Source organism: Hyperolius riggenbachi, chromosome 2, assembly GCF_040937935.1.
Source record: "Hyperolius riggenbachi isolate aHypRig1 chromosome 2, aHypRig1.pri, whole genome shotgun sequence".
Taxonomy (NCBI): domain Eukaryota; kingdom Metazoa; phylum Chordata; class Amphibia; order Anura; family Hyperoliidae; genus Hyperolius; species Hyperolius riggenbachi.
In genome coordinates, this window is record NC_090647.1 from 144,337,159 (window position 1) to 144,362,609 (window position 25,451).

The 25,451-nt window shown below is 43.4% G+C and overlaps 1 protein-coding gene across 1 annotated transcript in view; it reads left to right on the forward strand.

Moving 5' to 3' along the window:
- The window catches only part of ERBB3 (erb-b2 receptor tyrosine kinase 3), a 160,289-nt gene that overhangs the window by 102,056 nt on the left and 32,782 nt on the right, over positions 1 to 25,451 (forward strand). Inside the window, exons 9-16 of the mRNA XM_068267621.1 lie at positions 2,053 to 2,173; positions 11,792 to 11,865; positions 11,969 to 12,059; positions 14,486 to 14,700; positions 19,463 to 19,595; positions 19,692 to 19,782; positions 19,868 to 20,022; positions 21,391 to 21,447. Of these exons, the coding sequence (XP_068123722.1) occupies positions 2,053 to 2,173; positions 11,792 to 11,865; positions 11,969 to 12,059; positions 14,486 to 14,700; positions 19,463 to 19,595; positions 19,692 to 19,782; positions 19,868 to 20,022; positions 21,391 to 21,447 (937 nt within the window). The remainder of the gene's footprint in view (positions 1 to 2,052; positions 2,174 to 11,791; positions 11,866 to 11,968; positions 12,060 to 14,485; positions 14,701 to 19,462; positions 19,596 to 19,691; positions 19,783 to 19,867; positions 20,023 to 21,390; positions 21,448 to 25,451) is intronic.

Here is a 25,451-nt window from a genome sequence, read left to right on the forward strand (position 1 = left end):
GACCCAAAAAAACAAACCATAGAAACACAATGGTAACCTGGCTGACAACCCCAAAAAAGCAATCAATTGTGAAAGATTATATTTTCGTTGGAGAAGAATCTTTTGTTCAAAAAATGAATGCTCTTTCTTTCAGAAGATGATCAGCTCAGGCATGATATCAGCTGTTCCTGCTAACCAAAGTATCATGCTTGTGGGGCACTTTGGACCAACAGGTGGAGCTCTATCTAAAAAATAAATAAAACATGAATTAAAAATATCACTATTCATTGCTGTTAAACTCATCACTACTTCAATGTCACTGCGGTTGATAGAGAAAGACAGTAGTAAAGTGCATTACCCTGCACATGCATTATGATGGGATATATACCAGCGTTCACTACAATTACGTAACAATTATTAAAATCAAATAAAATCAAAAACTGTAATTAATGACCATCAGCTAATAAATGCAGTTCATCCATCTAAGTTTTCACAAACAGAATTGGTTTAGGGACCAGGAGATACGCTAGCCAAACAGTACCGGAATATGAAACTCTGAAGATCCTATCTGTGAGACAGGGTTACTAGTAACAAACACTTCAAGAAATGATGTCCAGGCTCAATCCTAAAAAGTTCAATATAACTCTTTCATTTGGTACACAGACTATACATCACTAATAATAATAGACTTCCATCCACCATTCCTGCTACACCATGTGATAATGCACAGCTTATCCAGTGCTCTGCCCCCCTATATTCTATATCCCCAGAAGCACGCAACAATGAGGAGGAGCATTGCCAGCTAGTGGCCTACACCTCAAAGGCGTGACTTTAGTCTGTTTGACCAATGGAGCCGGTGAGTTGCCACCTTTATAGTGAGGCAGAGCACTGGCTAAGCTGTGTATTGTCACATGGTGTAATGGCAGGAATGGTGGATGAAGGTCTATGTACCAAATGAAAGAGAACCATAGTGAACTTTTTAGTATTGTTTGCAGAATGTGGATGCATTATTGTGCCCTGGAATATTACATTGGGATTTCCTTGATAAAAAAAAAAGTCCCCCAAGGTCCCAAAACACTAGATTATTGGAAGAGTTTAAAAAAAAAGACAAATCCTTGTGGATTACATGTTGGATTTCTGTCACTGCATGACCTGAACACAGTGTACGGGGGAGGCAGGGGCTGCCCTAGAAAGTATGGACACAATGTGGGAGGCTAGGGAAAGCTGTGGGGGCACTATAAAGCTGTAACACATGATTGAGTCATCAGAAAACTTCAAGTGTAAGGCCTGGTTCACACTGCACAAAAACCGTAGCGTTAAGCGGAGCGTAGAAGCATATCTGTAAACGAATGCAATACATTTCAATGGGAAAGTTCACATTGGTATTATAAAACGGATCCGCTTCCTACTTTCCACTAAACTGATCAGACGTTCCCGTCCTGTACCATTTTCACGGAACTGACACGGACCTGAGCGCTGAACGTATGCAATGTATCTCAATGGAAAGCGGACAATACTGATCCCATTGGCTAGAAAACGTACCTGAATCGTACCAAAAGATCACTTCATGTTTTAATTTTCTCTACTTCCGGGGCACAGATCGATGCACATCACGCCGGACACGGCAGGTTCCAGGTTGTTTGTCTGCTGCATAGGCACACTGCAACATAGGCCCATTGCAAGCCACATCCCCCATCCACTGCAGCATGGCTACTGGAAGCTACACCACTCGCTACTTCAGTGTGGAGGACACCCTCAACTCTATGACAAATTATAAAAACTACTGAAACCATCCCCCTCTCCAAGCCCCACCCTGGCCAAACCCTTTTTCCTTCCCCATTGTCCATTTTCCATACGTTTTCATTCACACTGTACCGGAACAGAATGTATGTGAAATGGTTGTTGAACGTGAACAAAACTTATGAAAACGTATCGAACGGAACGGGTCTGTTTTGTCGGACCCATCCCAGATCAGGTGCAATGTGAACCTAAACTAATGGAGAGACCCAGAGGTATTTGTGGAAAGTCTCCCTGCTTTATTTATTATAACTTAATACATGTATCTCTTCACAGCTTGTGAAGGAACAGGACCCAACACCAGATATCGGACAGTGGATGCTAGCAACATTGATAAGTTTGTTAACTGCACAAAAATCGTGGGGAATCTGGATTTCCTTACCATTGGTGTTAATGGGTAAGATATTTATGTTATTATGATTTTGTAGACCACTTAAAAAATTTCAAAGCACATTTTCAACTATGAAGACCATTTAGATTGTGTGGGTCCCTGGCCTGCCCCTGACCAGTGGGAAAAGCGTTTTATTGGCCCATTTCCATGCTGCATACAATTTATGTAAATCTTCATGCAGGTCAGAATTATTAGCATTCCATTTGAGATAATGTGATGACTTCTTCCAGTTTGCTCTCAAATTCATGTTCCATACAACAATGTGACACAGAACACCAGTGAATTCTATGGGGAAATGCTACAAATGAAGCCCTTCAATCTCACGTTATTATTATGTGTTTCTATAGTGCTGACATTTTCTGCAGTGCTTTACAGAGTCCCTAGTCATGTCACTGACTGTCCCTAGGAGAAGCTCACAATCAAATCCCTAATTATATTTAATTAACAAAATCAAATCCAATGAAATCTAGATAAACTGAAGGCCTCATCAATTGATATTGAATTGTTTTGTTGATCAAACAGTGATTGGGAAAGGGTTTTTCGATTCTTGATGGTTACCCACAACCTCCAACTGTCTGTAGGATGAGAGATCAGGAGCCCAATGGTGCCATATCGCTAGATAGATTGGTATACAATACAATACAATACAACAACATTTCTATAGCGCTTTTCTCCCATAGGACTCAAAGCGCTTAGGCTCTCTCAGATTCAGTAATTAGTAGGATGAAGTATTCACACAACAAAAGTTATATTTCTGCAAATGCCAGACTGAACAGGTGGGTTTTCAGTCTGGATTTAAACACGTCCAGGGATGGGGCTGTCCTGATCTGTTGAGGTAAGGAGTTCCAAAACGTAGGGGCAGCATGACAGAAGGCTCTGGGACCAAAAGTTTCCAAGTGGACTCTGGGTATGACTAGATTATTAGAACCTGTGGATCTGAGAATACAAATGAATGTGTATAAGTATATACTCACAAAGGTGGGTTGCAAAAACTTTCAACCACCGTCAGAGCCTGCGGGAATATGACTATCCCCACTTGTTGTCCCAGGTCTGTCAATGCAGATGCTGGTTGATCGCTGTCCTTTAATAGTTGTGAGGATTGCAAAGTCATAGTTACATAGTTAGTTTGGTTGAAAAAAGAAATCTGTCCATCCGTCCAAGTCCTCGTGGCTACTAACACCAAAGGGTATGGACTATACTAAAACACTAGGCGCCCTTGATGATTGATAACAACTACAAACTATTGAAGTGTAATGTCTTACCTTCTCAGAAGGGCAAATCAATAGTTAATGGATAAAGTGTTTATTTATGCATAATACACAACGCATTTCACAGGTCCTGTCCTGCTTCCTCGGGTCAGTGAAAGTGCCTGAAATGTTGTCGGTCACGAGCATTAGCACCTTTAACCCTACCCAAGGATCAAGGCCGCCTTTGCCAGTGATTTAGTGATTGGGAAAGGCTATTCCCCCTGCTGATCTGTGTGGCCGGAGCACAGGAGATCCTGAGAAGTATACATACGGTATAAGAGGCTGCATTAGCTTTGCATTGCATCAGCTAAGAACTGATTATTGAGTGTGGCAAACAATCAGTAACAGGTAGCTATTGATTGTTGCCTACGTTCAGTCTGTATTGTAACCTGAGCCCACCTGACTACAATGCATCCTGATCATAATAGGGTGCTTGCCACAACCTTCAGACTGTGGGACAGTCAGTGGTCTTGTTTGTAAAGACTTGCAACCAAATGCCAGCTTGCCAAAGCATACATGCATTCACATATGTTTCATAGTTTTGCGGAGGTAGTGGCATTTCAGATACATATGTTAAAGCCTTGTTAGCCATGAAGCCTTAGCTTAGGTGGCCATACACTCGTTAGATTAGCAGCAGATAGATCATCAGATAGATTTCTGATCTATCTGATGTGTTTAGGACCATTTTTTACTAGGAACAGATTTCGAATAGATTTCAGTTTGAAATCTATTGAAAATCGATCTGATGGCATTTTTTTGCCATCAGATTTGCATTAGGGCCAATGCAAAATGATAAGCAATCTCAACAGATCGACCTAGATTTTCCAGCCTGCCAGATTGATTGAAATCGATCGAAATTGGCCGCAAATCAATCAATTGGTCAATCGATTTGCAATCGATCGATTGTGATCGATCGATCGGCCAAAAATCGGCTGAGTGTATGGGCCCCTTTAGTCACCTTTCCCTTAAGCCACCCTTGTCACACATTGGCCTCAATTCACTAAGCTTTATCAAACAATTTATCAAACGTTTGATAATTTTCCCCATGGGTAAAATCTAATTTTGAATTCACTAAGGTGTTATATATTTATCAAATGTTTTATTGATAACACATTCAATAAATATATAACACCTTAGTGAATTCAAATTTGGATTTTATCCATGAGGTAAATGATCAAACGTTTGATGAAGTGTTTGATAAAGCTTAGTGAATTGAGGCCACCAGTGTCTCTGCCTGGTCACAAATTTCAGGTATCTTCCAGAGCTCATGAAAGTTACCGACACTGATCATTCAGCTCTAACCAAATACGTTTTACTCTTGAATTGTTTGTTCTTATTCTTGTTTTTCAAGACTTAATCAACTATTTTACTGGAGTTTTGGCCTCTCTGTGACAACTAGTGCACTCACAGGACTGGAATTTGACTGACAACTTTTATAAATGCACGTCTTTGTGAATATTCTCATAAAATGTGAGGGGTCGTCAACTGGGTGCCATGCTGGACCTTATGTCCGTGTAGTTTTACAGGATCTGACTAATCTGACCACCCTATACTTGTATGAAACTGGCACAAATAAAAGGAACGGCCCATGTGTGGGCATCTTTAGTAGTAAATGTCACATGTACACATAACTACTATATTTTTAAATAGATTGACTTAGGGAAAAACCATAGAAGCCTAAAGAACAGTAAAGTGGCTTATATGGACCACCAAGAAGGCATTCTGTTGTGTAAAATAATTTTCCATGATCCAGATAACTCTGATGCATCTAAACAATCGCTATGGGCCTCTGTTATACCAGCTGCTGCAGGAAGTTCAGTTTTTGTTGACTGTTATAACCAGATAGACTCCCACACTGTACTAGAAAAAGAGAAGAGACAATATGAATGATTTATGTGGTCCTCTATCATGAAAATCTTAAAAATTTAAATTAATGTAACCGCATTTAAATTAATGTAACCGCAACGTTTTAGCCATTTATAACGCTTTAGCCATTTATTTAGGAAAGGGTTATTTACAGTAAGAGTGATTAAGATGTGGAATGCATTGCCACAGGAAGTAATTATGGCAAACTCTATACCTGCATTTAAAGGGGGCTTAGATGCTTTCCTTGCGTTGAAAGACATCCATGGCTACAATTACTAGGTAATGCCTAATAATGTTGATCCAGGGATTTTATTTGATTGCCATCTGGAGTCGGGAAGGAATTTTTTCCCTTTTTTTCAACCCAAATAAAATGAGCCATAAATTACTTTTCTCCTATGTTGCGGTCACTAACAGTGGGTAGTAGTCTCCTTGATTTTCAAAAGCACTTGTGTGCCAGTGAATGGCTGTTGCTCTGTCCAACTGACAAAACAGTTTGAAGCGAGCAGGGAGGCTGGCCAGCATCGTTGTATAAATCCTTTTCAGGGTGTGTCTTTATAAAGAATTAAGGCCTGTAATGATCGCTGCTGCAGCAGGTGTTGCTGGAAGTAGTAGTGCTGCAGCTCAGGCAGTTCTGATCTCTTTCCATGCAAGCTGCATAGCTTTGTCTGCCTTTCCCTGCTGTCAGCTTGTGACTGATTATTATTCACCTGTGTGGGAATCTGCATGTCTGCTCCCATTGGATGACCTCAGTATAAAGATCTGCTTCCTGCAGGACTCCTCGGGTTTTCATAGCTTCAGTTTAAGCCTGTCTTGCTGTCGCTTCAGCCCCCAATCGTGTTTCTTGTTCTAAAGATACTTTGCTGGTTTTGCATCATATATTGGTTCATTGCCCATATATATGCATACCAGCACGTTTATTATTTTCCTTGTATTCGTGTTACGTTGATACATCAGTGATGCTGATATATACGTACACAAACTGTTTATATCCTGTGTTCAGTTAGTCAGTTCTAGCACGTTGATCACCCGTGCCGAGCTAGTTATCCTGTTCCTGGTCCTGTTTGTGGATTGCGTTCATCTCTGCGAGGAGATAACGAATCCTTCTGAATCCTGTCCTGTTACCGTTGTGGATTGCGTTCATCTCTGCGAAGAGATAGCGAATCCTTCTGAGTCCTGTTCCCTGTATTACTCCAGTCCTAGTCAGCGTTCCTGCTTATGTCATATATCGGTTCATTGCCGATATATACATATGTTAGTCAGACGTTACAAATAGTTTCATTGATAGCTGTAATTGTAATACGCTAGGAAAACATACTTATTGTATATTTGTCTGTGTTACGTTCATCTATCTTGATCCTGCTATTTCCTGACTATCCTGTCCTGTCTTTGTGAGGCACGCCATCGCTGCAATCGCATTGGCTGCCTCATTCCAGTCTGTCTTGTTTTGGACGCTTGCTGTCGCTAAGTAGCCGCTAGCTAGCAAGCGTTCATTCTGTCTACCTGTCCTGATCTCCTCAGTTCTGGTTTATGCGCTCAGCGCTACTTTGCGCTGAGACGTTATAACGAAAGCATTGTTTGTGGCTGTCGGATCTGCACCGGCTCTGTGCGCCACAATCTCCTATTGGAGTCAGTCCTCCCCTCCACTATACTAGGGATAGCCTGTTTACTTGTGCTGGTGTGTGTACCTCCTCCACGCCAGCTCATGCGTTGCATGCTGACTGTGGAGAATACACCACCAAGCCTCACATTATGAAAACCCCATTACCAATCCCCATTGTGGGGGGGATTCCCAGAAAGTATGACACTGTTAATTATGGTTCCTGTTCCTTTAAGAAATTTGAAGAACTTAACTCTGAAACAGAAAATGAGTTTTTCTCTGAATGTGCCAGGTTCCTGGCCAATCCCGATCTCCAAGCGACTCCTGTTTCAACCTGGGCACTCCAACTAAGTTATATTTTGTTTAAAGGGGAATTATTCCAGTGGGCATTTGATGTTCTCAATCATTCCGATTTGAAAGAGAGACTGCTGGAATTTCTAGCGTTTGTGATCCATAACTGGTTGCGCATAGATCCATTGCCTTTTCCTCTTAATGAACTCCTGGCAGCAGGCCAATCAGCTTCTCCTTCAATTGCTTGCAAAAATGTTCAGCAAGCAGAAAGTGTTACTGATAATTTTCCTGCAGCCTTGAATAAATCACCAAAAACAGCAGGGTCTAAGGCAAAACGCAAACGTTCTAAGAAACGTGTCCGATCTGCAGAGTCGTTATCCTTAGCGACTGAGACCTATAATGAGATTCTGCCATTAACAGATAATGAAATGCAATTGTCTTTCAGGGGAGTTAAATGGACTTATGAAACTACTAATGAACTTTCCTCCCTGGCTAGGGAAAATAAAGATTTTTGTTTAAAAGAATTATCTGAGTATGATTATGAGGAGATATTACAGAGTATTGAACAAATCAACTTATTTGTGAAGCAAGGAAAGTTTGCATACACTACAGTTCAGCACTTGCTACAGGTATTGGAGATTCTTAGGAATAAGGAATCTGCCAATCACCTGCTAATTAACCCAATATATGTCCCTGCTACAATCATATCTGCAAACCATGATCTGCCTGTTAAGTATGCTTGGAATCCTCCATTTGAGAAAGAAGAGATGGAAGCTCTGGTCAATGAATGGAAGAATGATTCAAGTTCATTTTGTCAATTTTACAGTGCAAAAAGTGAATTAGTATTGAATGCATGCATTAAGTCTGCCTATAACCTAATAAAAACTGGTGTGTGTGGGTATGACTTTGTGGCTCCATTGATTGATGTGTGGGAACTGATTTTGGATGATTTTTATGTGACTCCGAATTCGCAAATTTGGCGTTCTGACCCGCCTGCTTCAGCACCTTTGGCTGATTCCGCAGGTGATTCGGAGCTCTTTTTGTGTGAAATTGAAGTTCCTGCAATTCCACCCTGTACCATGGATAACTCAGTGTTACTTACCAGTAAAACAGAAGCCACTGATACATTCTTAACCTTGCCCTGCGCAAATTTCTCAGCAGAGAATCCAGAGGTCCTGCTGACTTCCGAGTCCAGCCTAGCCAGTACTCATGACTCTTTGTTCAGTGAAACAGACACCAGAAAAATCTTGCCTGCCTCTGCAAACACTTCTGCAGAAATTACCTGTGTTAATAAAGTTCAACTCCTGTCTGATCCAGCAGATGCCAATAGATGCACTACATCAGTTTCCGAGTCCCAGCAATCCTGTCTAGAAACCTCAGAACCCCAGCATCTGAATTTTCCAATTTTACAAATGAATGGTGATTCAGATGCGCAAACATTGTGTCTTGATCTTCCTGTTTCTACACCTCGCTCTAGTTTCGTGAATAGCTCAGAGCATCTGCTATGTGAACCTGAAATCGCAGAATTATTACCTTGTTCAGAAAATATTCCAGTAAATTTGCCCTGTATCGTGAATAGCTCAGAGCATCTGCTATGTGAACCTGAAATCGCAGAATTATTACCTTGTTCAGAAAATGTTCCAGTAAATTTGCCCTGTACCATGAATTGTGCAGTAGATCTCTCCAATGAAACTCAGGTCACAGAATCATTATGCTGTCCAGCAGGTGCTTCCATGGTTTTGCCCTGCAATATGGACTGTTCAGTGATCCTGTCCAGTGAAGCTGTGGTCGCAGAGTCTTATGCTTCACCCAGTACTTTGGATACTTCAAACCCTCTAGCAGAGGAGTCTGAGGCACTGCTTACCTCAGTTGGTGTTGCAGTAATATTCACTTGTCTAGCAGCTGTTTTGGAATTACAGTCTGCTCTAATAAAACTTGATGAATTTCTGCCCAGCAAAGCAGAAGCCATTGAAATATTGTCCTCGTCAGCAAGTGTGTTAGATACCTTGCCCTGTACACAGTCTGATTTAACCAATGTTGTTGAGTCCCTCTCCAGTGTTGTAACAGCCGAGGAACTCCAGCCCTGTCCTCTGAATGTTTCAGAAGTCTTGCCCTGTAACATGGATAATTCTGATTCTCTGGTCAAAATAATAGAAATCTCAGAATTTCAGTCCGGTCTGATGAGTGTTCCTGAAACCCAGCCCTGTATCCTGAAAGATTCTGGTTCTCTGGCCGCTGTGGCAGAGGTTCCAGAGTCCCCTTCCTGTTCAGGGAATTCCTCAGTTTTGCCTAGTCCAGTGGGGGCTGCTGCAATACTGACTTTGCTGGAATCAGCGACATCTAAGTCTGATCCTGCATTCTCGTGTAAAAGTCCAGTAGTTGCGAAGTCTAGTCATGATGATTTTTTTTTTTGGCCAGTCCTGGTTTTGGTCCTGTCTTGGCTGACCCTGAGGCTCACAGTTCCTTGACATGCCCAGAGGTTTCTCTTGTGCCAGTGTGCCCAGATGTTCTTTGTGTGCCAGAATGCCCAAGTGTGTGTAAGGTGTTAGCGTGCTCTGATGCTTCCTTAGTGGGAACATGTTCTGATGTTGCCAGTCTGCCTGCATGCCCAGAGATGGTTCTGGTCCCTGAAAGCCCTGATCTTGATGTTTGTCCTTGTGGCCCTGACTCGGGAATTGCCCTAGGTTCCATAGGGGTTCTTGATAGTTCTCCATGTGAGCCTAAGGGGCGTTCTGACCTATGGGGATCTCTTTGGAGCTTCAAGGTGTTCTGGGCGGTCTCTGAGAAAACTTGTCCTGGTGCCTTGGACTGGTTCAACAGTGGGTTTTGTGTTGGTAAAGACAGTCCCGGTGGGCATTGCAAAGGCTTTGGCGTTTTTGAACGGTTCCTGGAAAGCGGTGGGTATCGCTCAGGGAGTTTCGGAGGGCTTTCTTCTGGAAATCATGGTTCTGATGGGTGTCACACTGGGGCTTGTAGTACTGATGGGCATGGTTCTGTAGGTTCTGGTTCTGATGGGTCCAGTCTTGTGGGGACTGATTCTGGAATTCGGTCTTGCCGGGCTGTCCCGGTCATCATGAATTATCAGTCAGACTGTTTTGTTGGGAATTTCAGTTTTGAAAAGCGTCTGGAATCCGCTTTTAAGGGCGGGGGTACTGTAATGATCGCTGCTGCAGCAGGTGTTGCTGGAAGTAGTAGTGCTGCAGCTCAGGCAGTTCTGATCTCTTTCCATGCAAGCTGCATAGCTTTGTCTACCTTTCCCTGCTGTCAGCTTGTGACTGATTATTATTCACCTGTGTGGGAATCTGCATGTCTGCTCCCATTGGATGACCTCAGTATAAAGATCTGCTTCCTGCAGGACTCCTCGGGTTTTCATAGCTTCAGTTTAAGCCTGTCTTGCTGTCGCTTCAGCCCCCAATCGTGTTTCTTGTTCTAAAGATACTTTGCTGGTTTTGCATCATATATTGGTTCATTGCCCATATATATGCATACCAGCACGTTTATTATTTTCCTTGTATTCGTGTTACGTTGATACATCAGTGACGCTGATATATACGTACACGAACTGTTTATATCCTGTGTTCAGTTAGTCAGTTCTAGCACGTTGATCACCCGTGCCGAGCTAGTTATCCTGTTCCTGGTCCTGTTTGTGGATTGCGTTCATCTCTGCGAGGAGATAACGAATCCTTCTGAATCCTGTCCTGTTACCGTTGTGGATTGCGTTCATCTCTGCGAAGAGATAGCGAATCCTTCTGAGTCCTGTTCCCTGTATTACTCCAGTCCTAGTCAGCGTTCCTGCTTATGTCATATATCGGTTCATTGCCGATATATACATATGTTAGTCAGACGTTACAAATAGTTTCATTGATAGCTGTAATTGTAATACGCTAGGAAAACATACTTATTGTATATTTGTCTGTGTTACGGTTATCTATCTTGATCCTGCTATTTCCTGACTATCCTGTCCTGTCTTTGTGAGGCACGCCATCGCTGCAATCGCATTGGCTGCCTCATTCCAGTTTGTCTTGTTTTGGACGCTTGCTGTCGCTAAGTAGCCGCTAGCTAGCAAGCGTTCATTCTGTCTACCTGTCCTGATCTCCTCAGTTCTGGTTTATGCGCTCATCGCTACTTTGCGCTGAGACGTTATAACGAAAGCATTGTTTGTGGCTGTCGGATCTGCACCGGCTCTGTGCGCCACAATCTCCTATTGGAGTCAGTCCTCCCCTCCACTATACTAGGGATAGCCTGTTTCCTTGTGCTGGTGTGTGTACCTCCTCCACGCCAGCTCATGCGTTTCATGCTGACTGTGGAGAATACACCACCAAGCCTCACAAGGCCATGCTGAGAATCCCCCATGATGAGATGGACTAACCCAAAATCTGTTGGTTCTGTCAGATTTCTACTATCTACTTTAAGTTCAAGTTTTCTCTGTTATTGGTGATCACCGGTGATAAAAACTGCCAAGCTTAGTGTCATAAGAACCTGCATTTATAGCCATAGCTAGAGCAATAAACTGTTCTTAGCATAGCTTATAATTAATATAGTTAACAGTATATGGATTTTTTTTCTTTTCTTATATACATTTGAGACTCTTTAACACTTTAACATTTATGCGTGTTACTTTAGGGATGTTTGGAGTGAGATTGCACCTCTGGATCCCAACAAACTGAATATCTTCAGAACGGTGCAAGAGATCACAGGTAGGAAACCTGATATGATTATGTTACATGGATAAACTGTATAAAAAGAGATTATTTATTATGCATATATATGACAATAATTATTCCATGCATCTTTGCTCAGGATACCTGAATATCCAGTCTTGGCCAACACACATGAATGACTTCAGTGTCTTCTCCAATCTCACTACCATAGGAGGTCGAACCCTCTACACGTGAGTCTCTCCTGCATGTCTGACATGACAAAGACACCTAATGTGGCAAAAGAATTGGTTCCCTTTAGAACATTCCAGCAGCAAATATATGGAAAATTGATTGAGCCACAACTCCTGCCCCACCCAATGCAAATCTTCCATCTTATCCAATCGATAGGATGGATTGTAGGTAAAAATAGTTCCACAATCCATCGATCGGACATGTTGGGGCAATAGATTGATGGCAGATTTGATCAGAGTGTTGGAATCAGGAAAACGAACAGGAAAATTGATAAGTGTATGGCCACCTTTTAGTACATACAGTACTAAAAAGGGTGTAGGAATTCTCCAGTGTCCTTCTGACCTTGGAGGCATGGCACTACCTGTCCCCTTGTGGTACTATGTAGCATCACAACTGGAACACATGGCAAATTGGTTCATTGACGATTCTCCATATGCCCCTCAATTACTAGGCTTTGACAATACCAATAAACTATGTAATCTACCCTTTGCTCTATTAAAACACACCCTGCAACAGCAGGACCCACATAACACCATTTTGGTCCAGGCGACTAAGATTTGGAACAGAGCTTGTACACTTGTCCCTTCTAACACATGGGAATTCTACACTCCACTATGGGAAAACCCTTGTCTGCCAGAACTTTGCAAACTCCAAAACACCAGGCTATGGGCAGACAAAGGGATTGTATATTTAGGTCAAGTCTTGAAAGGCTCCCTAATCCCACCATTTTCACACTTGAAGGAGCAATATGCTTGAACAGAAACATTCCACTTTATGTATTTACAACTAACCCATGCCATAAAAGCTAAATTTCCATCCGGTCTGCCCCGGACTGGCACTTCTCTTATTTTAGAAAGTATCAAAGATGGCCCTATACAACATCATATTGGCCTCTTATATTCGCTCATGGCTCAATATCAATCTCAACCCATAGCAGATAAAGCATATGAAAAATGGACTGCAATTGAGGTGGATATTGATGAAGAGGAATGGGAGGAATGTCTAATGGCCACTAAATCAGTTTCACCATGTATCAGAGATAAACTTACGCAATTGTACACTGTACATCAAAGCTACATGCTGCCTTCCCGAATTGCCAAGTTCTCCCCCTCAACCTCACCCAACTGTCCAAAGTGTAACAAGAAAGAACCCTCCTTTTTACATTTGTTGTGGCAATGCCCCCCCCCCCCCTTTGAGGCATTTTGGAAGCAGGTAGTGGACTTTCTACATGATCGTATGGGCTCCCCGGCCACCCTAGACATTAAAATGTGTATCCTAAACATTATACCTGAAGATATAAACAAATTTGAGAAAACATTCCTGATAGAAACCTTATTCATTGCCAAGCAATGCGTAGCTTTCCGGTGGATGTCTCCACTTAGTCCAACACTGATAGAGTGGAAATCCAAAATAAAAAACTCTTTACCATACAAGCAACTTGTATACAAACACAGAAAATGCCCCAATAAGTTTAACCAAATCTGGGATAGATGGCTGAAAAACCCACCTATTTAAATTAAAACAGGTATTCTTGTCTCACCCTGCTTCCGGGATCCTCTACATTCATAAAATGGGGTTCTTTACCATAAATGTTTTGTTTTCCCCCTTTATGCCAATATTAAACACAAACAGATCTGTGAGTGAGTTAAGAGGCACAGGCACAGTTAGAGGGAGGTCTAGAGTTAAGTAGCGGTAGAGGGAGAGTTCTGTGTGAGAGTAGGGTTAGGTTAAGACATAGTAAAACATTGGTAAAGATTACCAATACTTTAGTATTGGAATTAAATAGTAGAATATCAGTAATTTTACCGATATTCAACTGGTGGCAATCCCACGCATCTTTTTTTCCAGGCACTTTTTTTGCATGAATGCATTAAATCTGCATGTAGCGGTTTTAGTCAGTGGTTGTTGCCTTTTGCAGCTTCTTACAGTTGGAATAAGTGACAAATGAATGGATGTACAGAACTCAACCCCTCCTTCCTCAACCTGCTCTGGAGATCTAGCAGTCAGCTAGGCCGAATATTCCACATACTCATTTCTGCTATATTGTATTTATCCAGAGTGGGAGTTCTGCTTCTCTTCCCTCCCCTCTCCTAAGCTAAGTACAGACACAATATGTGTCTGGGATGGTCTCAATAACCATGTGTTTCCTAATCGAGTAGAATGAATAAATGTTGCCTACTGAAAATCAGAGAGAGTGCCAGGACCTTTGTCTGTTTTTTATTGCTGTTTGTATATCTAGTGGGGAAAAATTCTCTCTGTTTCCTGTGATCGCCAGTCACCCCAAGAGAGAGGAAAGGGAAACCTTTGCACCTGGGGTACAGCCATAGCATAAAACTATATCTAGCCCTTCCTTCTGTCTGTAGTGTGTCCACCTTGACTTGTGTGTCCCATACGGAATTTCTGATATGGAGTCCTTGTTTTGCAGCCGAGGAGTCTCCCTTCTGATAATGAAGAACGGCAATGTGACATCTCTGGGTTTCCACTCACTGCGGGATATCAGTGCTGGGAAGGTTTACATCACTGAAAATGCGAACCTTTGTTATTATCACACCGTTAATTGGCCTCATCTATTTTCATTTTCATCTTCATCTAAGAAACAAAGCTATGATTTGAGAAATAATAAACCTTCGGATACATGTGGTACGTAGAGATCTCTTTTGCTTTCACGTTCATGATACCGGCATGTATTTCAGGGTATTTTATAGGAAATAATTTGCATATTTCCAGAAAAACTACCCATATTTTACCCTGTGCTTGTGTAACATGAATGGCTCCCCTTTTTCTTAAATAGCTTGTAAAATTGTTGTATTAAAGTGTACTCGAGCCGAAGCTCAGATCAAAAAGGAAATACTTACCTAAAAAGAGGGAAGCCTCTGGATCCTGTAGAGAAGACACAAAGGGCCATATCCTATTTAAGGTGATAAGTAGCTTGCTAATGCGAGCTACATATCCCCTTGCCATCGCGCGAGGATTACCGTCAAATCTTATTGCCCATATCCTTCGCGCGATGGCCAGTCGTTAGGGAGCATTACTCAGGTGAAAGCCTGAGCGATGCTCCTTATTACCAGGCCATGGGGAGTGAGGTTTACGCTGTGGTGCTGTCCTTCAGCACCACGGCCTCACTCCCCACACATGCGCACACCCGCCTAACATCTGCCACCATCTTTAATAAGGAGACCCCTAATAAAATGGCTCAGACAGCGGACCAATGGGGAGCCCCGGCTTCAGATTCAAAGATGCTTTGCCCGGGCTCCTATGCGGACAGTAATTACAGTTAGATACACTGTAATTACACTACGGAATGTGCGGTGAGAGGTGTCGGGTGATCAGCGGCGGTATGTATGTTAACAGGGGTGCCCGGCGCAGCTACGTGGGGGGCTTCTAAGGTCTGCGGCAACCCGACGGGGAGCTCTTGGGGTCTCCTTATTAAAGGAGACCCCCAGATGCTGCGGTGTGCGTTAGCTGGTTTAGACCTGCTTTTTGCAGGTCTAAGCTAACGCTCATGTCTGCCGGGAAGCATCACTTCCCGGAGACATGAAAAGGGTAACTGGATACCGTGTAAAGAACTCGCTGGGCGATTATATCACCCAAGCGAGTTATTTTCCGCCTGGGGAAGGGGGTCTAAAGTTTAAAGGGAAGGTTCAGGGACTGTTGAAAAAAAATAAAAATCCGCATCCACTTACCTGGGGCTTCCTCCAGCCCGTGGCAGGCAGGAGGTGCCCTCGGCGCCGCTCCGCAGGCTCCCGGTGGTCTCCGGTGGCCGACTCAACCTGGCCAGGCCGGCGGCCAGGTCGGGCTTCTTCTGCGTTCCAAAATGCGCCTCACGTCATCGGACGTCCTCCGGGCTGTACTGTGCAGGCTCAGTAGTTCTGAGCCTGCGCAGTAAAGCCCGGAGGACGTCCGATGACGTCAGCGCGCCGCCATGAGGCGCATTTTGGAACGCAGAAGAAGCCCGACCTGGCCGCCGGCCTGGCCAGGTCGGCCACCGGAGACCACCGGGAGCCTGCGGAGCGGCGCCGAGGGCACCTTCTGCCTGCCACGGGCTGGAGGAAGCCCCAGATAAGTGGGTGCGGATTTTTATTTTTTTTCAACAGTCCCTGAACCTTCCCTTTGATAAGATTAGGCGATGTCCCCATCGCCTAAGTTAAGAACTCACCAGTGCTTAGCGCTGGCGAGTTCAGCAATAGGCAGGGCAGTTTCTAGGCTAAAATGCACCCAGTGCAAGAGTGTAAAAATTGCGCCCCCCCCCCCCCCCGTGCCGGAGCCAGGTATAGGTGCCTGCAGTATAGGTTAGCTAGGTCTAGTTGCACTCAGTATAGGTAGTGGGCTATAGGTCCCCCCAATATAGGTAGCCAGGCATAGGTGCCCCAGTATAATTGCCCCGAGTATAGATTAGCCAGGTAGGTGCCTCCAGTATAGGTATCCAGTATAGTTCAGGGGCGGACTGGCCAGGGGGGCAGGGGAGAAATCTCCCCCCAGGCCACCTTTCATTCAGTGATTTAGGGTAGGTTTGGTGTATGGTGTATTGGGGTTTGTTGTAAGGCAATGCTAGCTGATAAAAGTGCAATCAGAGGACAGGCAAGCTGGTAAATATACACAGCATGATGCAGAGCTTGCCTGGAGGGTCCGTGTGCAAACATCTGTCTGGTCTCTCCCCATTGTTATTATGACTGCATGTGTGGATAAGGTGTTATACAAGTTAAAGTTTTTGACAGTCCCTAGAATCCAGGAGGGCTACTTTCTGACTTGTGTGAGAGACTGGCAGGGACAGGAGTCCTATTACAGGCAAGTAGCCTCTGTGTGATGTGCAATACAGATAAGCTCTCTGCTCCATCTCAGGCTATTCTCAATTTCTCTCCACTCCTCCTCTCTCTGGGCTAGTGCACACCAAAATTGCAATAGCAATCGCTAGCAATTTGTGAGTGTGATTTTGTGAAACGATTTTCAGAGCGTTTTTTTTTAATGAATTGCTCCAAAAAATGCTACATGCAGTGTGTAGCATTTTTTGGAGCAATTCATTAAAAATAGCTCTGAAAATCGCTTCACAAAATCACACTCACAAATTGCTAGCGATTGCTATTGCGATTTTTGCGTGCACTAGCCCAGAGGAGTGGAGAGAAATTGAGAGTAGCCTGAGATGGAGCAGAGAGCTTATCTGTATTGCACATCACACAGAGACTACTTGCCTATCATAGGACTCCTGTCCCTGACAGTCCCTCACACAAGTCAGAAAGCAGCCCTCCTGGAGTCTAGGGACTGTCAAAAACTTTTCAACTTGTATAACACCTTACCCACACATGCAGTCATAATAACAATGGGGAGAGACCAGACAGATGTTTGCCCACAGACCCTTCAGACAAGCTCTGCATCATTCATGCTGTGTATATTTACCAGCTTGCCTGTCTTCTGATTGCACTTTTATCAGCTAGCCTCAAGTTTCACATTGCCTTACAACAAACCCAAATACACCAGACACCAGACCTGCCCTAAATCACTGAATGAAAGGTGGCCTGGGGGGAGATTGCCCCCCTTCCCCCCTGGCCAGTCAGTGTAGCTGTATACAGTGCTTTCCTGAACTAATTACTTTGCAGTCCCCTGGGGAGAGGGAGGGAGAGTTCACAGCGCCCTTTGGCTGTCTGCGCTCAGGGCTGCCGCACGGCTGCACGGCCCCTAGAAACGGGTCTGGCAATAGGATATGGCCCCAAGTGTCCTCCAGTCCCTCATTGTGGCTTGTGGATCCCCAAAGATTTGAAGGGATGTGATACTTTCTGAACAGAAGCACCAGACCCGTTTCTAGGGGCCGTGCAGCCGTGCGGCAGCCCTGAGCGCAGACAGCCAAAGGGCGCTGTGAACTCTCCCTCCCTCTCCCCAGGGGACTGCAAAGTAATTAGTTCAGGAAAGCACTGTATACAGCTACACTGACTGGCCAGGGGGGAAGGGGGGCAATCTCCCCCCAGGCCACCTTTCATTCAGTGATTTAGGGCAGGTCTGGTGTCTGGTGTATTTGGGTTTGTTGTAAGGCAATGTGAAACTTGAGGCTAGCTGATAAAAGTGCAATCAGAAGACAGGCAAGCTGGTAAATATACACAGCATGAATGATGCAGAGCTTGTCTGAAGGGTCTGTGGGCAAACATCTGTCTGGTCTCTCCCCATTGTTATTATGACTGCATGTGTGGGTAAGGTGTTATACAAGTTGAAAAGTTTTTGACAGTCCCTAGACTCCAGGAGGGCTGCTTTCTGACTTGTGTGAGGGACTGTCAGGGACAGGAGTCCTATGATAGGCAAGTAGTCTCTGTGTGATGTGCAATACAGATAAGCTCTCTGCTCCATCTCAGGCTACTCTCAATTTCTCTCCACTCCTCTGGGCTAGTGCACGCAAAAATCGCAATAGCAATCGCTAGCAATTTGTGAGTGTGATTTTGTGAAGCGATTTTCAGAGCTATTTTTAATGAATTGCTCCAAAAAATGCTACACACTGCATGTAGCATTTTTTGGAGCAATTCATTAAAAAAAAACGCTCTGAAAATCGTTTCACAAAATCACACTCACAAATTGCTAGCGATTGCTATTGCAATTTTGGTGTGCACTAGCCCAGAGAGAGGAGGAGTGGAGAGAAATTGAGAATAGCCTGAGATGGAGCAGAGACCTTATCTGTATTGCACATCACACAGAGGCTACTTGCCTGTAATAGGACTCCTGTCCCTGCCAGTCTCTCACACAAGTCAGAAAGTAGCCCTCCTGGATTCTAGGGACTGTCAAAAACTTTAACTTGTATAACACCTTATCCACACATGCAGTCATAATAACAATGGGGAGAGACCAGACAGATGTTTGCACACGGACCCTCCAGGCAAGCTCTGCATCATGCTGTGTATATTTACCAGCTTGCCTGTCCTCTGATTGCACTTTTATCAGCTAGCATTGCCTTACAACAAACCCCAATACACCATACACCAAACCTACCCTAAATCACTGAATGAAAGGTGGCCTGGGGGGAGATTTCTCCCCTGCCCCCCTGGCCAGTCCGCCCCTGAACTATACTGGATACCTATACTGGAGGCACCTACCTGGCTAATCTATACTCGGGGCAATTATACTGGGGCACCTATGCCTGGCTACCTATATTGGGGGGACCTATAGCCCACTACCTATACTGAGTGCAACTAGACCTAGCTAACCTATACTGCAGGCACCTATACCTGGCTCCGGCACGGGGGGGGGGGGGCGCAATTTTTACACTCTTGCACTGGGTGCATTTTAGCCTAGAAACTGCCCTGAGAAGCACACCATACACATTATGCTACACTGTGTTCATGTGATTAATGAGTTGAACAACATAGGTCATCTCACTTACTGAGCCAATTATTTTTGTAATAGTGGACGCATATTTATCTATTTACAGTTAAGGAAGGGAAAGTGTGTGATGCACTTTGTTCTGAAGATGGATGTTGGGGTCCTGGGCCCAGTCAGTGCTTGGCATGCACAAACTTTAGCCGAGATGAGATATGTGTAGCATCCTGCAACTTTTCACAAGGGTAAATCAAAATGAAGCTGACTTTTTATTTGTGTAGAAGTTGATCATTACTTGATGATTCATCCTGATTGCATTTTATTTGCCTTTGTTTTTGTAGTGATAAGAGGGAGTTTGCTAAGGATGGCGTTTGCCTGCAGTGTCATGAGGAGTGCCATAAAATGGAGGGAGGTCTAACTTGCAATGGAACAGTAAGTGCTCAATGTTGCACCCTGTGGCGCCTGTATACGATGCTCATATTGCTATACTGACCATACAATGTTTTTCATCCTCCAGGGTGCAGACTCTTGCATGCAGTGTGCAAACTTCCGAGATGGGCTGCACTGTGTGTCTGAGTGTCCCCATGGGGTCATGGGAGAAAAGGGGCTTGTTTACAAGTATCCTAGTGGAGATAATATCTGCCTGCCCTGTCATGAGAACTGTACACACGGGTGAGTTCTTACACAGTTTATTTATTGGAAAAACTGTGCCAAACCAAGCCAATTTCATTGATTAAGCAAAACCTAATTGGATGTTATTGCTTATTTTCTTGGGTTCTAATGAAGGTGCTTTTTGCTGACTTATATTGAAGTAAAAACAGACTAGTTAAAAAGATTCTGGGACCCACATGCAATTCACTTTTTCTCCTGAGTTTTCTCCTAAAAAAAACAATTTTCCATTTTCTCTTTAAAATAACTTTTCAGCATTTTTTTTAATTAAAAAGTCTGAAAATGTAGTTGAAAAAGTGCTTTTCTTGCTTGCTAAGGGTTTAAAAGTCCCTTTATTGTCAAGAAGCGAAAATATCACCTAGGAGAAAACTAAGGGGAACAAGTGACTAGCATATGGGCCCCTATCCCTGTGAGTGTCCATAAAAACACTTCTGGATAAGTACATAAACTTTGCACGTACAGTATATGAAATACTATGCCTATTTAGATGGTTTCCTGTAGAGCCCCAAATGTCATTGATTTCCCTTATCAGTTAATTTCCATTGTAAACTCTGGTATATCTTCAAGCAAATATTAATAAAAAACAAACAAACATAAATCTTGTATATTGGCCTGAATGCTGCAGCTGCTAGCTTTGTATTGCTTGATGCAGCTGGACCCGCTAGATTAATACGGTTTTATACTTATAAAGAATTGTCCTAGTTTCAATAGATTTTATGTTTGTGATGAGTTGGATGTGTGTTAACAGCGGCTCTAAGAGATGGGAGACTGTTGGGGTGCCTTTAAGTGTTTTCATCTATTAAAAATCATTCTTGTAGCAGTGGCCCCCACAATGCAGACAAGTCAGACATTTCCACTTCTGCAATAGAAATTGCCTTTATTCTCTATCTAATGCTGCATGAATTGTGACTTTTCCTTTTAAAGCGTAAAACAAGACACTCTCTGTGTCCCTGTTGGGGAGTTGGAGTCCCCGTTGGGGAGTTGGAGTCCCCAGGCTTCCTTTCTTTCTCTCTCTCTCTGAAGTTCATTCTGGATATTTGACGCTGGAGATACCAGTAGGGAACCACTGATCATGCTCACCAAAATCTAGTGTTGTGTAGTGTTCAAAATGTAATGTGTAAAATGTACATCTGAGATGGGTAACAGGAAGTTCAGGGGCTTCCAGGACACAAAAAGTGAGGGAAGCTACTACAACAGGGACAACTGACAAGCAATACAACCCAACAGCATTTCGAATCATTCACAGCTTTATTCAGAATTACTGTGTTCATTAACAAGGCAGGTGTGAGCTCTTTGTTCTTGAGAATGTTCGTGTATTGATTGGGAATGTCTGGATAAACATATAACACGTGTATTCCTTTCTGTGCTCAGGTGCGATGGACCAGGAATACATAAGTGCCTTAACATGGTTCTACCTGCAACTGAAAGGTAAATACGATGTAAAGTGCTGATAATCTGGTCTGATGGTGGTCTCACACACACTGAGATCTGATGGACAATTTCTGACTAAATGTACAACATGCATGGAGTATAAAGGCAATCCTTAAGGCTGCTTTCCCATACGGACGTTGCGTTCTGTGCGACGTTAAGGTGGCACAACGTGCCCCTAACGCAACGTATGGTGGTGTTAAATTTGGACAATAAATAGAGCCGCGTTATGCGTCTCTTGGTGCGCCGTTTTCGTTCTATACTGATAGAACAAAAACGGCGCATGCGTAAAAAAACCAAAAAAAAAAAACAGACATTACTGAGCATGTGCAAACAGTGTAACGCAGCTAAATAGGAGTATAACGCACAGCATGCTGCACTTTCATTTAACGTGCAGCGTTATACTCCTACGCAACGTGTGCACTGTGAACAGCACATTGATTTTTCATTGCTGTGAGTTGGGCTGCGTTACAGGCTGCTGTAACGTGGGACTTTAACGTCCCACTGTGAAAGCAGCCTTTAAAATCTATTGCATTTTTTTGGGGTATGTTTCCGCTTCCTACTACCATGTGGTGTGTGGCTGAAAGTGATTGTGACAGGTCTTTAAAACACTTTTTATCACTTCGGTCACTTTCTGTGACAATTAAAGTGTGCGGTAAGAGGTTGTAACAGACAAAATGCTTTTAAATTGATTGCTAAAGTCCTCCATAAATTTCACAAACGCAGCAGAAGCAGGTAATCGGACAACCAAGGGAGTGGGGCTTCATTCGGGGCGTGGCTTTAATTGGAGGTGGGGCTTGGGTTTTTTTGCCTAAAAATGTTGTCCTCCCCTTCCCCCCTTTTTCTTTTCCTGTGCCCCACCATAAAATACATTTCTGATGAAGATGCCCAGTGCCAGGAGAGCTTAGATTACACTGTCTTCTGTGTAGTCCTTAGGCTTAGGCCTTGATGCTTGGGTGATTTGGAAGGTCCAGGTCTGGTCACTTCAGGGCTGTGTTGGATGCCACGGATGACTTCTCCATTTGATTTCAATTAATGGCATGTCATGTCCTAAGGACTGTCTAAGCACTGGAAGTACACGGGAGTCAGAACCAGCTGACTCAAGATTGCTGAATAATTCAATTGGTTTTCATTCCTTTGTAGATATATTTCTCAGATATCAAGGTAGAAATTGTTATATAAATAGTCTCTGTTTGAAGTCCTTATTTTTTGTGGTTACCATTATCCTACCTACTGTCTCTGAAGGCCCATACACATGCCTGACTTAAGTTGGCTGAAGTGTCCGATAACGACCGCCTCAGCCGATAATCAGGTGTGCATACTGCAGCTGCCGGACCCCAACCCGCAAGCAGTCTGCCCGGTGGATCTACTCAACCCCATCAATGCCGATCCCATTGTTTGCACCGATCCCCCACCATCACGTGACATCACTCACGCACCGCTTGTTGTCCCTCTGTCGCCCCCCTTGCATAGCAACACAGCGCATTATCAGCTGCACAGTTGACACGCATGTGTGCTGCCCACGTAGTTGGTAGTGTGTATGCGGCTTTAGTGTGGCGGTGTTTACAAAGTGTCCCTCCCCCTACTGTGCTGTACAAAATGAGCGAGCAGGAAATGCTCCACCATCTCTGCACAAACTCTGTAAAACAATCTCATTTTTAAACAAAATCCTTTGACTGCCATATGTTAGGCTGCTTTCTTTATTTGACATTAGTGCTTCTTTAATTAAAGAAACAAACAATAGAACAGGGGAGCTCGTATGCGCAATATACAATAAGTTAACTGCTTCAGGGCTGGATGCGATAATTCCTCATTCTCCGGTGAAAACACTAAGGACGGTTATAGTGGCGGTATTGTTGAACTTGTCCCGAAATTTCCCTACACTACCAAGTAGGATGAATAGAAGTCACAATGCTTGGCTGGATTCCCTCTCCCCATAATAACTGCTATTACACACAGACAGGGACTGCGAGGACAATCAGCTTGTGTTCCCACACAGGCAGCTTATGATGTCAGCCATGTTCATGGCAGCTGCATGTCAACTAATAGAATTTGATAAACATGATTTGTTGGGGATTCAGATTAAAAGACAGCAGAAAATGTATAAATGTATGGACAGTAAGTACAGGGTTTGGTCACATTGTCATTGCATAACGCCCTTCCTGTCACCATCATTTACATGCTGGAAATGGCAGTCTGGCTACTGAAGGCAGCATTGCTTTGACATTACTTGTGTGTGAGATCGCTACAATTACTCTAGCTTAACCCTCCTGTTAGCACCATCACGGACAGCACTTTTACCGCTGTTTGTAGTAAACACACACTAGCTATGTTGACTGTACACCTGTTTCACTGAGACACTTAACTAGCTGCCTTAGGCCAGAGAGTCTGTAGCCTGACAATAAAACTTTACTTGACCTATTTATTTTCAACAGTGACTCTATTGTGTTAGTATGAGTCAAAAATGGTTCATTCTCTTATTCTTTTAGGCATGACAGGTGCTCTAGCCCAGTGTTTCTCAACGTTTTATAGCTATGTACCCCTTTTTGAAGCATGTACTTGCCAAGTACACCTGGTATGGCAAAGATTTGTACCCCTTCACATAGATATATATACACTAATAGGTAGCAGAGATGTCATTAGGGTTGGTGTCACCCTTCCCTTACCCCATGAACCTCCAACCTTACCAAGCTAAACAAAGCCAATAATACTTTTTTTTGTAGCATCATTACTTGCATTTGTTGGGAAGGGGTTAAAAAAGGACCCATTTGCTGTAGGGGAGAGAGGAGTTGGGCAATAGCCTGGTCTATATTTACATAGCTCTACTCCCCTGCCCCTTAGCCTGGAGCTTGGCATCACCCCCTCTGCTGGTGACAACTGGTGCGGTCCGCACCTATCACCCCCCCCTCCCCCCCCCCCCCCCCCCCCCCCCCCCAGTGACACCCCTGACAGGTAGTGCAGGTTTCAAACATTTATTAATTTGTTGACATACAACTTTGGTGTTGTGTATAAATTGGATTTATAATTTTCTAAAACTAAATTTGTTATACCTAATTAACTTTATCAAAGCCACGTACCCCATCAGAAGTACCCCTGAAGTACACGTACCACACGTTGAGAACCTAAGCTCTCGCCCATGCTGTATTTTATCTGTGTATTTATCAATAAGTCTAAGTTCAATTCTGTGAAATGTGTCACCTGCTAACATAATTGGAATTCTGACTCACTTTAATGAGTATTGTATAAACAGTATCACCTCATGTTGCTTCACTTTGGATATAAAAATCTGTATAACATACTGTATGTCATCATGATGTTAGATCTTTTGTAACTGAATGGTATTAAATTAACCTGAAGTGAGAGTGATGTGCCGGCTGCCATATTTATTTCCATTTAAACATTGTAGGTTACTTTTAGCCGTTGACCCTGAAGAAGCATGCATATTAAGGTGCTCTGACTCAAGTCTGACTGGATTAGCCACATGCTTGTTTCGGGGGTTGTGATTCAGACACTACTGATGCCAAAGAGATCAGTAGGACTGCCAGGCAACTGGTATTGCTTAAAAGGAAATAAACGTGGCAGCCTCCTTATCCCTCTTACTTCAGTTGTCCTTTAAATGGTTATTAGTCTGCAAAAAACACCTACCTGCCTCACTGGAGTACTGCAATGACACGTTCATTCCATAGGGAGGAGGGACCCTACACATCTGCAGGGATGCTGTGTATGTGTAGTTGTAGCTGTATAATCACTCAGACCTTGCCAACAGCTGGCACAGCCTTAAGGCAGCTTTCACAATTAATCTAGCAGAGCTGTGAAGCAATGACCTGCGGAACACCAGTGATCATAGGTACATCTGTGTATTACAGTTTGGTAAAATAATTGAAATTGATAAGGATTGTTTTTATTTTGGAAAGTAGAGATACACTCCCAATTTAACACAAAATGTAACCATTGCAAATTATGATTTTAATCAGGGCGATAAGTGATGACATAACAGTGTGTAG